The 12415-nt window shown below is 50.2% G+C and overlaps 1 protein-coding gene and 1 non-coding gene across 2 annotated transcripts in view; both read left to right on the forward strand.

The window, feature by feature from the left end:
- The window catches only part of LOC112486183 (myomegalin), a 4963-nt gene extending 904 nt beyond the window's left edge, over nucleotides 1-4059 (forward strand). Inside the window, exons 3-5 of the mRNA XM_025052301.1 lie at nucleotides 933-1130; nucleotides 1410-1456; nucleotides 3040-4059. Coding sequence (XP_024908069.1) covers nucleotides 933-1130; nucleotides 1410-1456; nucleotides 3040-3081 — 287 coding nt within the window. The 3' untranslated portion in view covers nucleotides 3082-4059. The remainder of the gene's footprint in view (nucleotides 1-932; nucleotides 1131-1409; nucleotides 1457-3039) is intronic.
- Nucleotides 4060-7096: 3037 nt separating this feature from the next.
- On the forward strand, nucleotides 7097-7260 carry LOC112469165. The gene has a single exon (XR_003042487.1). It is a non-coding gene; the product is annotated as a U1 spliceosomal RNA (small nuclear RNA).
- Nucleotides 7261-12415: the final 5155 nt, after the last annotated feature.

Raw genomic sequence — 12415 nt, forward strand, 5'->3', positions numbered from 1 at the left:
TCCGGCTCCGGCTCCGGCTCCGGCGGCGAAGCGGTGAGAGGCCGGCGTCCTTTACCCGCTCCGCCCCCGGTCACCGCCCTGCTCCTCCCGCCCGCAGGTCTGCAGGTCCCTAAAGGAGTGTCCCTGGGGGAGACCTCTCGCCATGGTGGCTGCTTTCAGTGACGTTCTGACTCCATCCTCTCTCCTCCTCCACCCCTGCCCCGACCCCCAGGATAAGAAATCAGGATAAGGGCAGAGACACGAGAGCCCTGGTGACCACAGACGTCCAGGGTCTTTAATTGTCTAAAGTTGGGCTGAGCTCAACTTCAGGGACATGTTAAAGCAGCACCACCTGCCCCCGCCCCCACCCCAGGTCCCCACTGTCAAAGCGGGACCACGGAATGTCACCATGAGACAGCCAGGCTCTTTCAGCCACCGGCTGGAATCCACCACATCACTTAAATCCACGTGGGGGGATCCGCCACCCCCGGCGCTCTCAGGCCTGCCCTCTGGTTGGTGGTACCTCGGACAGGCGGCTGTCAGGGTCCCCTCAGGGCTTCTAGCTCCAGACTCACGCTGACACCTTATGGGACCCAAATATGCTAATTCCGAGAGACGGGGTGTTTTGTCGTCTTGAGGTTGGCACAGGTTTTTACAACACTGCAGGCTGTCTCGGGCCAGCCCTGTCTCCCCAAGAATAATATCCCTAAGTTCCAGGTCTTACTCGCCATGCCGAGTGATAGAACTGGCTCCAGCACGAAATCCGAGCTCTTGTCCACAGCCAGAAGCCTCAGTGGCCAGGAGTCGGGTTCTCTTGGGCAGCGGGACCGTGACCCTGTGCCCACTGCTCGGGGCTCCCACCCGGAGGCGTCCTCCTAAGCTGGAGGGTTTTACAGGCTTCGTGGAGGAAATCCCGTCTAGAAATGGTTGAGAACATTGTAGTCTTATTTTAGATTCTAAAGCGCCACGAGCACTTCTGCCCGTTGACAAGGTGTCTGTTCCTGGTCCCCAGGGAGAGGCCGTGCGAAGGGAACTTCTGGAGCTGAGAACCAAGCTGTCCCGACAGGAGGGTCTCCTGCAGAGCACAGCCGAGCGTCTGCAGAGCGCCACGCAGCAGAAGGAGAGCCTGGAGCAGTTCATCTTCAGCCAGTGTGGGTGCCCCCAAGCCCGAGAATGGGGCAGGGGTTGGGGAGGGGGGGTCCGGATGCCCCACGGTGCTATGGATGGACAGTGTGACCACATAGGCTAGGGGACCCGGGAGACTGGGGTGATGTCCCTGAACCTACTGTGCCATGAGGAATTGTGAATGCGGACGGAGGGGGACATGGGGGCAGCAGGAGGTCCGGGCTGACACACCTCAGAACACATACCCAGGCAAGGATGGCCCCAGTTGGTAAATTCCGTGTTCGGGGGCTGTTTTGTCGTTTTAGTGACCAGGACACATGATGTCTTGAAGAAGGCAAGGACTAATTTGGAGGTAAGGAAACCAGTGTTACCAGTCAGGGCCACAGATCCTGCCCCAAACGCACCACCATTTGTCGTCAGAGTCTGCAGGTGACCCTCGACCTGCTCCCACCTTCCAGAACACAGTTTCTGGCCCACCTGTAGGGGCACCAGTCCTCAACAAGCATCCTCCCCGACCCCATCCCCTCGGCTTCCCCGCCCCAGGCAGCTCCCCACTGACACCCCGTTCACCCTCACCTGGCCATCCTCCCCTCTCTTTAATCCACTTACCCCTCTTCTTGATCCTTGAAGGCCAGAGGACACGTGGGAGTCGGCTTCTGAATTCGCTTTCAGTAAAGGGATCCCAAGGCCAGTTATGTGTTCTGGCATTTTCTATACTACTTCATGGAAAAGAATAAAAGCAAAACACAACTTAATAAATGAGCTTCACTGCATTCTGTTGGGCTGAAAACAGCAATTTTATTTTGCTGTATCTTTTTATTTTAAGCAACATCACAAAAGAAAAACGTTGGGTCTTATTGACCCAAGAGAATTGATAATACATAAAGACCGAAATATACAGAGAAAGATTTTACGTGGATGGCAGGGATTCTCTACAGTTACTTAAAACACTAACGCGTCCCTGGCAAGTACTTTAAAGAAAAACTTGAGGTGTTAGAAATGGCTTAAAAATCAGAAACTAAACCTTTACCTGGATTTTAAAAGCTTTGCCATAAACAACTGAGCACACGCCTAGAAAAATCTAAATTGTAAATCCTCTAAGGATGTTGCTCCCAGTGTCAGAATGGGTTGGGTCCTGATTAGACTCTGCTTTTTTTTTTTTCTAATTCCCTTTTGTTTTTCTCCGACCATTCCTCTCTTTCCTGAGCCTTTTTAGAAGAACAGTTACAAGATTGCCTCTGTAAAGCCTTATTCCTGTCCCGGCAAAGGTAACCCCACCGCCTCCTGTCCCCGCCAGCTCCCCGCAGCTTGGACGGTCCCTCTCTGCTTCCTCTGGGCCACTGGAAAGGGCCCGAGGCCTGGGTTCTAGTCCCAGGCTTGTCACTAACTGGTGATGTGGCTTTGGCCGGCCCCTCCGTCTCTGTGAGCCTGCTGCCCCTCATCTGTGAGAGGTGGCACTACACCTGGATGATCTCCGAGGTCCCTGCTCACTTGGCCCCTTTTTCTCCTCCATAAGTAAATGGGACACAAACTTAACAGGGGACATTTCCCCTGCGAAATGTCCTCTCCCCCCAGGACAGGCTGTTTCTATATGTGCATGCGTCACACGAAGCACTTCTTTTCCTAAGAGATCACAAAAGCCACCGTTTTGCTCCAAAGTGAACTGGAGAGCGAACTGGCCCCGGACGAGGGAGCGGTAGGGTGTGCGGTGGCTCTGCGCAGGGCTGTCACCCCACGTGTGGCAGGAAGCTTTCCTCTAACCTGGCGGCACCAGCTGCTCCCCCGACCGCAGACCATCCCTCAGCTCAGCCTCTTAACAGGCTCTTGTCATGCTCCTGGCTCCTGTCACCACTCGGCTCTCACTCCAGCCTCAGCCGGCCACCCGCAGGGCCTGGTAATAGACCCTTACTTGGTTTGTTTTATTTTTGTCCCCAGGTGAAATCCCTAAGGGCTCTGCCGGGCACTCCAGTCTCGTGACCCTTACCTTCCAGGAGCCATGCAAGAAGCGGAGCCACCACAGGTCCTTGAAACAGCAGGAAGGATGGGCCCGCGCCCCTGTCACGCAGCTCGCTATCTGCTGAGACCTGGCCCCGCCCCCCACACCCGCTGGGGTCCAGAAGGGGTCAGCGGCGCGGTCACTGCCTGGTGGGCAGTGACAGGCAGCGAGCCTTCCCTGCGCTTTGGGACCCCGTCAGCCCGGGCCTGCGCTAAGCGAAGCGCGCTAGTCTGTAGAGGACCCGCGATCCCCGGGCTGGGGCTAGCGCAGCAGGTTCTCACGCCCCAGCGACTGCCTCAAAGGTCCACTCGGGGAGGAGGCCCCTGCTTCCCACGGACGGGGCGCGTGGTCCCAACACGACGGAGCGGCGATGCCCCGCTGGACGCTGGGGCTGGGCCAGCACCGATCACGGAGCCACACCTGGCCCTGGGCCGTTCAGCTGGGTCGCTCCGGCCCGGCGTCCGTCTCCACTGCTGCACCGAGTTCTCTGAACCCACACGGCGAGAGCGGTGACCTCCCAGACCCCATCTCACGCTCAGCCTCGCGCCTCCTATTTCTACGCTTGTATGATCTCCGAAGTGTGCTGACCTCACTCTAGTTATGCTGTCCCGTTCTATCGTCCTAACTTCCCTCTGGGGAACTGGGGACTAATGGCCAGACCAAGCCCATCGAAAGTCTTGTGTAAAGCAGACCAGTGGTCACTTTTAGGTGGCACGTGAGAGGCCCCCTTAGTTGTGCTAAGGCCTTGTCCGTGTCTTCACAGTGCTTTAGAATGTGTGTGTGTGTGTATAGATGTACGACACATATTTATATATGTTGCTATAGTGACATATCGAAGGCCAACATAGCTGGCGGACGGGGTCTGGGAGAGGAAATGAACAGTTTTTCTGGTGGCTATTAAAGCATAATGTGCATAAAAAAGAAAAAGTTTTTCTTCACCTGCTTTGTTTCCATTTCTGCCCCAGTCTCTAGGCCGAGTGTGTAAGAACACAGAAGACGAACAGTCTTTGAGAAGTTCATCGTTTCATGCTTAAAGTCTAAGTTTAAAAGAAAAGGTTTCCTTCTTCATTATTTTGTAAGAATCCCCAGTCTAAAAATAGAGATTCTTAAATGGGGGATGCCTTAGAACCAGCTGTTGAGATTATAAAAGCTACTTTGTGGGCTCCAATCCCAAGAGATTTAGTTGGTACAGGGCCCTAGAACCTGCATTGTTTACAGAAGCACCCCAATTGCTTCTCATGCAGGTGGGCGGAAAATGAAAAACACTGTCCTGTAACATTGAATCGAAATTATACATTTATTTTACTTTAATGAAGAACCTTTGGTTGAAAAGTATGTAAGTCATTTCATAAATGCTGACATAAAGATTTTAAAATATTCCCTGGGGAAAGTTCTTAGTTCTGTTCTTTTGCCTTCCAGAATTAACATAAGAGCAACAGTTATTTCCTAGAAAGTTAAAAACATTGGAACAGCAAGGACGAAAACCGCAACCACAGTCACCACGACTACCACCACCACTACCAAAAAGATGCATCCACAGACTCATGCCCGAACTACAGAAATGCCTTACTTTCACTGTGTATGGTGTGGCCTTGCCATATGTTTTCACAGTCGGTTTAGGTGCTTTCACCAGGCTGTCAATACAGAGGAACTTCCTGGCAGAATGAGCAGAGTGGGTGGAAAGTCAGTGAAACTGTTAAGTATCACTTAAAGACAAAGTAGCAGAATTTGAGGACCTCTTGCTCTGTGGTTATTCCATCATCCCAGTAATTCTTCCCTCTAATGCTGCCAGGGCTGGTAGGCATTGATAATATAATCAGCAATCAGTGGAGAACTCAAATATTACTTATAAGAAATTCATTTTATATACATAACATTTATGAAAGCAACAACATATGACATCATAAATCTCAGATCTGGCCGGGATCCAGTCACGAATTACTTTTGCAGAAAAGTCTTAAAAGCCTTTATTGTATTTCACCCTTTGTGAAATGTCCAAAAGTAGCTCTGTGCCTTAAAAATAGTTGTAAAAAATATATAGCTTTGAAAGGAGGATTCTACAATATTTAACTTTTTGTCAATTATATTCTTTCCCTCTATGTGACAGAGATCAGTCTTTTTTAAAAAAAATTGGTCGTTATGACCATCAATGTCTTCCAATTTACCATAATTCCAATAAGAATCGTGGTGAGCCCTGTGGGGAGAATTGGATAGGAGCCTCATATAGAAAATGGAAGGAAAAAAATGGTAGATACCTGATGTAGCACTTAAAACATGTAAAAGTATCTCCTGAGCAGTCGACCTAAGACAGACAACCCGCAGAATGTGTACGGGGTTTATTAGATCCCTCAGACCTTACTACTGCTAAAGTGAATGAACAGACACCCTGCAGAAGCCATCCAGCTGTCCCAGGTCATTCTAGGGTGATGTTTGTTAAATCTGTTCAAAACTCCAAGAAAATCCTGGGTTATTCTTATCTGTAGTAAATGATCCTATGAAATCATAAGCCAGGTCAGCAGTCCTCATTCTAAAGTCACAGATCAGCCTTAAGGGGAAAGCGGGTTGTGAGAGCCAGTTTCAGAAAATGAGCAAAACTGGGTCAGATCCCAGAAATGCCCGGGTGGGAGAAGCTGCTTAGGCCAATGGCTGAAGAACCCCGTGTCTTAGCTCAAGCTGCCATAACAAGTACCATACACTAGGTGGCTTAAACAGCCGAAATCAGCCAGTCTGTTTCTAATGGAGGGAGAGGAGGGAGAGAAGGGAGAGGAGGAGGGCTGGAGAATTGGGAGAGGGGAAGGATGAGATGGGAAGGGAGGAAGGAGCGAAGGAAAAAAGGAGGGTTCCCCCTGTGTCACCTTGGTGCTGAGTTCACTTCCCGGAAGCGTCATCTTTGCCCTCAACCCAAGGGCATCCTCAGCGTTAAGGGTGTGGTTCTGGGCAAAGATATGCTAACGGCCGACTTCTGCTTCTGTAACCTGCTTGCTTGTTTGACGTTAACTAGGATGTGGTTGGGCTTTACAAGCTGCCTCTTTCGGGAGCTCGAGGCTGATCTCCTCGAACCCTGCGTGGTAGAGAGTCAGTCGCCGGCCGGAAAATAAAGGCTCATAATTCATCTCAGTTGGCTCCGTGGGTCTTAGAATTGATGGTGCCACAACACTCAGGGATCGTTACTCCCCTCCTTGCTGCCGGGTCTGAGGACTGCGTCAGCTTCCTCCTCCCGCCGCCCCGTCCCCGCTGTCAGGTCTAACCCAGTCCGTGAGAGAAAACAACAAAAAAACCTCACCTTGCGAACAACACCTCATCTTGCTTTCCCTTATTTTAGCCAGTAACTTTTCAGAATCTTCATTTTTTGTATTGTCTAGAGCGAGGAAAGGAAAAAATAGTCCCTGAGATTCTATGAGAAGTGTGAAGTGCAGAGAAAATACGCCGAGCAGTACTCAGAGATGTAACCTGAATCTGGGTGTCTATACATCACACGCATAGTTTTACTTTGTTCGTACAAATGGTAGAATTTGTATACATTGCTTTACAACGTCTTTCTTTACTTAAAAAAGCCTTGGTGTGTAACCCAGAACGAAGGGTAAGCTGGTCAGAAACTTGCGTCTTTGTCACGTGGCGGATCCCCCAGCTCCGCAAGCGGGCGGGGTTCACGACGTCCCTGTCCCTCCAGCATCCGGCCCGCTCATTGGCCAGCTGGGCAGGGAGGGAGGAAGGATGAGGGCGCGCGGCGCAGTGCGGGTTGGAAGGCAGGAGCGGGTCTAGACGTCACGAGTGGGGCGTGCCTTATGCTAATCAGACAAATAGGGGTCTCTTTCCCCGCGGTAGACTTCCCCGGGTTGTGGAAAAAGTCCAGGGGCGTCGCTTGAATTTTATCAGAAGAACTGTACGAAGGGGCTGGAGGATTGGGAAGGAGAGGTGCGGGAGCGGGAGCAAAGTGACCGTGGGTGTACAGTGTGAGGCGCGTGAGGCTGTGGCGGGGCGGCGTGCGGACAACTCATACTTACCTGGCAGGGGAGATACCAGGATCACGAAGGTGGTTTTCCCAGGGCGAGGCTTATCCATTGCACTCCGGATGTGCTGACCCCTGCGATTTCCCCAAATGTGGGAAACTCGACTGCATAATTTGTGGTAGTGGGGGACTGCGTTCGCGCTCTCCCCTGATTTCTCTGGTTTAAAAATAGGTAAGATGTTTATTCTTTTTGGGTCGAACTTTTTAAGTTGTGTTTAACACTCGTGCTTATCGTTGAGTATTTTTTACTCGAAATGTTTAGTTTAAAGGTTTGCGTGCTTGAGCTGCGGGTGCGCGAGTGCCACCGCCTTCAAGGGTCCCACGGGATCTCTCCTTTCCCGGTTATAACGCGGGCACGCGCATCCCCATCCCGCAGTCCTGTCCTGCGTTGCTGTCGTTGCCTAGCGACGCGGCAGGGGCCCAACCCGGGAGGATCCCGAGAGCTGTGCGCTCCCGGGTCTCTTGGGGCCGCGTGAGCTTTTGGGGGTCTTTGCTCCTCCCTCAGCGGACTCTCGAAGGTCGAAGGTGACCGTGCCGCCGGGGTGGCAGTGGCCTGCCGCTGGGCGCGACCCCTTGGCTCTGTTTGCCACCTCCGTGTGGCCGCGCCGCTCTGAGAACCCGGTGTCGAGGACCCGACTCCCGAGGAGGCGAGAGCGCGGGCGGCACGCGCACCCCAGCCCTCCTCTCCTGAAACAGTCCCCGAGGGGGACGCGGGAACGGGCAGCGCGTCCCTCCCTCCTGGGTCGCTGGGTCCCGGGCCCGGACGGAGGGCGGCTCCTGCGGGACGCCCCGAGGCCCGGGCTCACGTTCTCCAGGCCGGTCTCTTCAGGTTTGTCCCTTGGGGAGGAGATCGAAGCCACCTGGGGATCAGCGACAGGGCAGGGCCGTCACCTCCCCCGATCACTGGATGCTCCAGCCTGAGGTAGAATGCCGGCCAGGAAAAGAAGTGTCCCTTTCCTTCTCGGTTGTCCTCTTCCCACCGCCCCGGGGACTCTGATGTCCCAAGACAGGACGTGGGGGCTTCGGGGTTCCCCTCGGGTTCCGTCTCCCCCCATCTCCGCCTCCGCGTCGGCCGCGCCATCTTCCGACCCCCGCTTCCTTCACCCCTTCCCACGCGCCGCCTCCGGTCGCTGTCCCCTGCGCAGCCCGGCAGGAAGCTGGAGGGACGTCCCCGTCGACGCGAGAAGCCCGACCGAGGCTGCTTGTTTCCCCGGTCGGGCCCGTGGGGGTCTCCGCCGGAGGGACAGAGTGTCTGGGCGTCCGCAGCCAGTGCCCGAGGCCTGGCAGCGCGGGCTTCCGCCGGCCTGTGACCGCCCGGAAGCCCGGGCGACCGCCACGCGAAGCACCTCGGCCTCGGCGCGAGTCCCCTGGGCGGCGCGGATCCGGGAAACCCACGCACCGCGCGGCGCCCCTCACCGCGGCCCCCGCGCCCCGGCGACGCGTCTCTGGCGCCCCCTCGCGGACACGTGGGTCGCGCCGCGCCGAGATGTTCGCGGGGCCGCGAACTGCCAGAAGATTCGCTGCGCGAAACTCGGGACCTGGGAGCTGAAAGCCCAGTGCAGAGCCAATTTAATTGGGCGGGGCGGAGGGGGACTCTTTGCAAGAACTGAGATGATCTGGGGCGTTAAGCTGGAGCCGCCCGGGGGCCTGTTGAAGCAGAGAGGAAGGAGGTTTAGGCGCTGGGCTGAGCAGCATCCCCCGCTCCCCGTGGGTTCCTCTGGGGTCTGTCCCCACCCTCTTACTCTCCTCTAAATGGCGCTCAAAACCATCTTCCTCCTGCTAAGGCTTGTCTGTTGCTTTTGAAATGAGGCTTTGGTCACAAGCGTTAATGATTTCATAATGTATTATACCATATTGAATATGAAAGGAATCCATATAATATCTATGCCACATACACGGAGCATAATCCATATAATACACTTAAAAGATGGAGGAGGGAAAACTGTACTTTATAGAAGAATAGCAGTAAGTGTAGAAAGAATAACAAAGTTTCTGTTAGAGTCCAAGCTTACAAGAAATGTTTAAGTTTTCATCTTTGGTGGTGGGGGTGGGGGAACAAAGCCATATGGGGCGACCCTGTTATTTTTTGTTTCCTCAAGTTTTAGATATGTTTATTTTCTTGACTGTAGAGCCTGGTATACATGTTGATTCCTAATGGCCAAAGGAAACAATGTCAATTTTACTGCTTTGTTCCTCCCTGTGGTCAGATTTCCACCTGCAGGCATAAGGTTTCATTCACCTACGTGCTTAGCACTTTTCTGGTTCCGTACAGTTATTTTGCATTTTTATTTTATGTGGCAAATTTTATTTTCACAGCTGTAAAAAGGAATGTTGTTTAATGCCCATAAACGTTCTTGTTAATGTATAGTTACTATAACTAGATTCGAAGGCCTGAGAGTTAACTTCTTTCTGGAAACTTGTAAAGCCTCTAGGGTTGTAATTTATTCTGGAGGGTGCCAGAAGTATTTTATTATCAGCTTTACTAAGATCAGTAATTACCCAGACTACCTCTACTGGGATTTACCTGCTGCTTCTGAAACCATGTGGGTCCTTTTCTCTCTGTGTGTCGATGTTGCTGGCCTATCAGAAGGTACATCTTTTGGTATCTGTAAGTCTGGAATTCCGGAAGCCATGCCCTGGGTCACAGGCATGACAGGGTCGCCCCATTTTCTTAAGAGGATTTTGTAGGACTCCTTTCTATAGGTAAAGTATGGCTCATTCCTTATAGTGGGCTTGCACACCGAATTTAATAAGTTCGTGTCATCGTCATGGTCACAATATGATATATATTTAATTGTGTTCTAGAAAGAAGAGTAATGATTCTTATTGAATATTTGCAGCTACAAAACCATGAAAAGGAATTTAATAAAAGTGCTTTCTCTTATGTTTAACCATTGTTACATTGCGCTGAGTAGTTATGTGGGCCAATCAATACATATTATTTTCTATGGAAACATTATTCTTAAATTTTCTGATGAGTAACCAGTTTATAATCTATAGTAAGATTTCCACAGGGTGTTTTTTTCACTAATCCAAAAACTCAGTTGATACAAAACACCATTTAAACAATGTTCCATTCTAGTTTGTTCAACTAAACCTTGTTAAAATTGATGACTCAGGATATATTAAAAAGAAAAGATTTTCTCACGTGCACACTAAAAAGAACATTAACAACAATTCGATTAGTATTTTTGGTCCGTTTAGCCCTAGTAATTAGTTTTTTGTTGATCTTGGGATAAATTGTCTACTTTCACGAAGTCTTCTGCTTCTGGGTAAAAGAGTCCTGGAAACCCTTGCAGAAATCCTTGTGCAAGTTGCAGCTACTCGTACAGTGTGACAAATGTCCATCCGAAGCAATCGATGTTAGCTTACGCTGGGAAGCGGTACCCATGACTCTATTTCCTGCATTATTACTAGTTAAGGATACTAGATACAGTCTTCCACTGGGGCTTTTTTGACATTTCTTTCAGAAGTCTCAATTTCTAATCTGTAATTTGTAGGAGGGGCATTATGTAAGGGAAAAGCAAAAATCACTGTGTATGATGAGACCAAATGGCTGTGGATAATTCCGTTATCACCAACAATCTCAGTATGGCTAAGAATGCAGCTCCCTATAGAAATATACACAAAACAACGCGAATTTGATCAGTGATTACCCTGAGACTTGTACCAGTTAAGCCATTAAATTACAAGTCATCCTTGCTAGCAGAGAGCTGGAGAGAGTTCATGCTTGTGAGCATACAGATAAGATGTCCTTAAATCATTTATATATTCTTTCTCCCTCCCTCTCTTCCTCCCTCCCTATCTCCCTCTCTCTCACACACACAACAAATTCAACTGAGCAGCTGTGAAATCTAATGTGCAGGAGCTTTTGAAACCTTAAGACTGAGTGACCCACAATGTTTCCATAACGTCTTCTTAAAGAGACTGTTTGGTTTCCTTATTTCAACCTGCCAACTGATAAACTCTGTTATTTGATTAGCTGCCCAATGAAAAAATTTTGCGCTGTTGCTTTCCGTTTTTGTGCTCGCTTTTGGATCACGAGCAATATAACTCGCATACGCTTAAACCCAAACAAAGCTTTCACATTTATGTTGAACACTTTCGATGCCTGTGCAAAAATACCTTCCTGCAAGGTCAAGATTCGCAAGTCTACCTTGGTCATATTTACCTTCATTCAGCATCCTGCTGACAGTACCCCTCGTCTGACAGGGTAAATGTGCGGATCTGTCACTGTTCGTCCCTCTGAACAGAAGCCTTCTCTGTTTAGCTGTGTTCTTGCCATGCTTCTTGGTCCCCAACAGGTTGTTCTAAAACTCCCCCGTGTTAATCCTGAACGGCTTCCACACGTCCCTGGGGCTTTTCGAATGTCGATGTTATGTTTCTTGCAGCAGTTATCAGTTGGATCTTCTTGTAAAATGGGGTCACTTGGCTGCGTAGCGTTGTCGTACCTCTCCGTAGCTTAGCTTGACACCTGTCCTTTCTTCCTGCCCAGGGACAGACTCTGTCACAGTTATTCTCTTCCCCTTTTCCGTGTCTCAAAGCATTTTTCCTCGATCTCACACCAGCACTGCGTCCCCTGTCCTAAGACTGTAGAATCCTGAGAAACCTAATTTAGGGGCCGAACCAATCACTGATCATCCAGGAGACGATTCTTCAGACTTCAAACTACATATTTACTTTGCTTCTTTAGTGGTTGTATGAGAATTACATAGAAAATGTGTGGGGAAAGGCTGCGAAGGTTCTTGTGCCCTATCCCTGTGCCCAGAGATCCTTTACAGCGTCTTCATGTGGTTTTTAAAATGATCCCATGTAATGTTATACTTTCCATTTTGGAAAATGGGGTAATGAGGCCCAAACAGACTTTAAAACTTGTCTGTTTCATATTAGATAAGCGATGGAGCCGGGATTCAAATCCAGCGCCTTTCCAAACCCATGCCTTTATCGCTGCGGTCCAGCCCCAGGAAAGATACACTTGGAACTAAGGAATAGTGATAAGAATGAGTTGTTTATAATGACTTTTATCCATTCGTTCAGCAAGTATTTATTTGACTATTCTGTGTGGCAGGGGGATGGGGGGAACAAGCCAGGCCCAACTCCCATGAAGGGTATTTTGTAACAGCCAATCCCTGTACAGATCATTACTAAGTACATTGTAATTATGATGTTTATTATTACTTACATGCTTCCTGGTCCAGTCTCATCGGTTAGGGATTGAAAGCTGACTGACCCGGCATAAAAAGATACACCTGTAGAGTCCATGAAAATATATTTCTCCTGGGCAAGAATTTTGATTTTTTTTTTTT

This window comes from Pteropus alecto, unplaced genomic scaffold, assembly GCF_000325575.1.
Source record: "Pteropus alecto unplaced genomic scaffold, ASM32557v1 scaffold106, whole genome shotgun sequence".
Taxonomy (NCBI): Eukaryota; Metazoa; Chordata; class Mammalia; order Chiroptera; family Pteropodidae; genus Pteropus; species Pteropus alecto.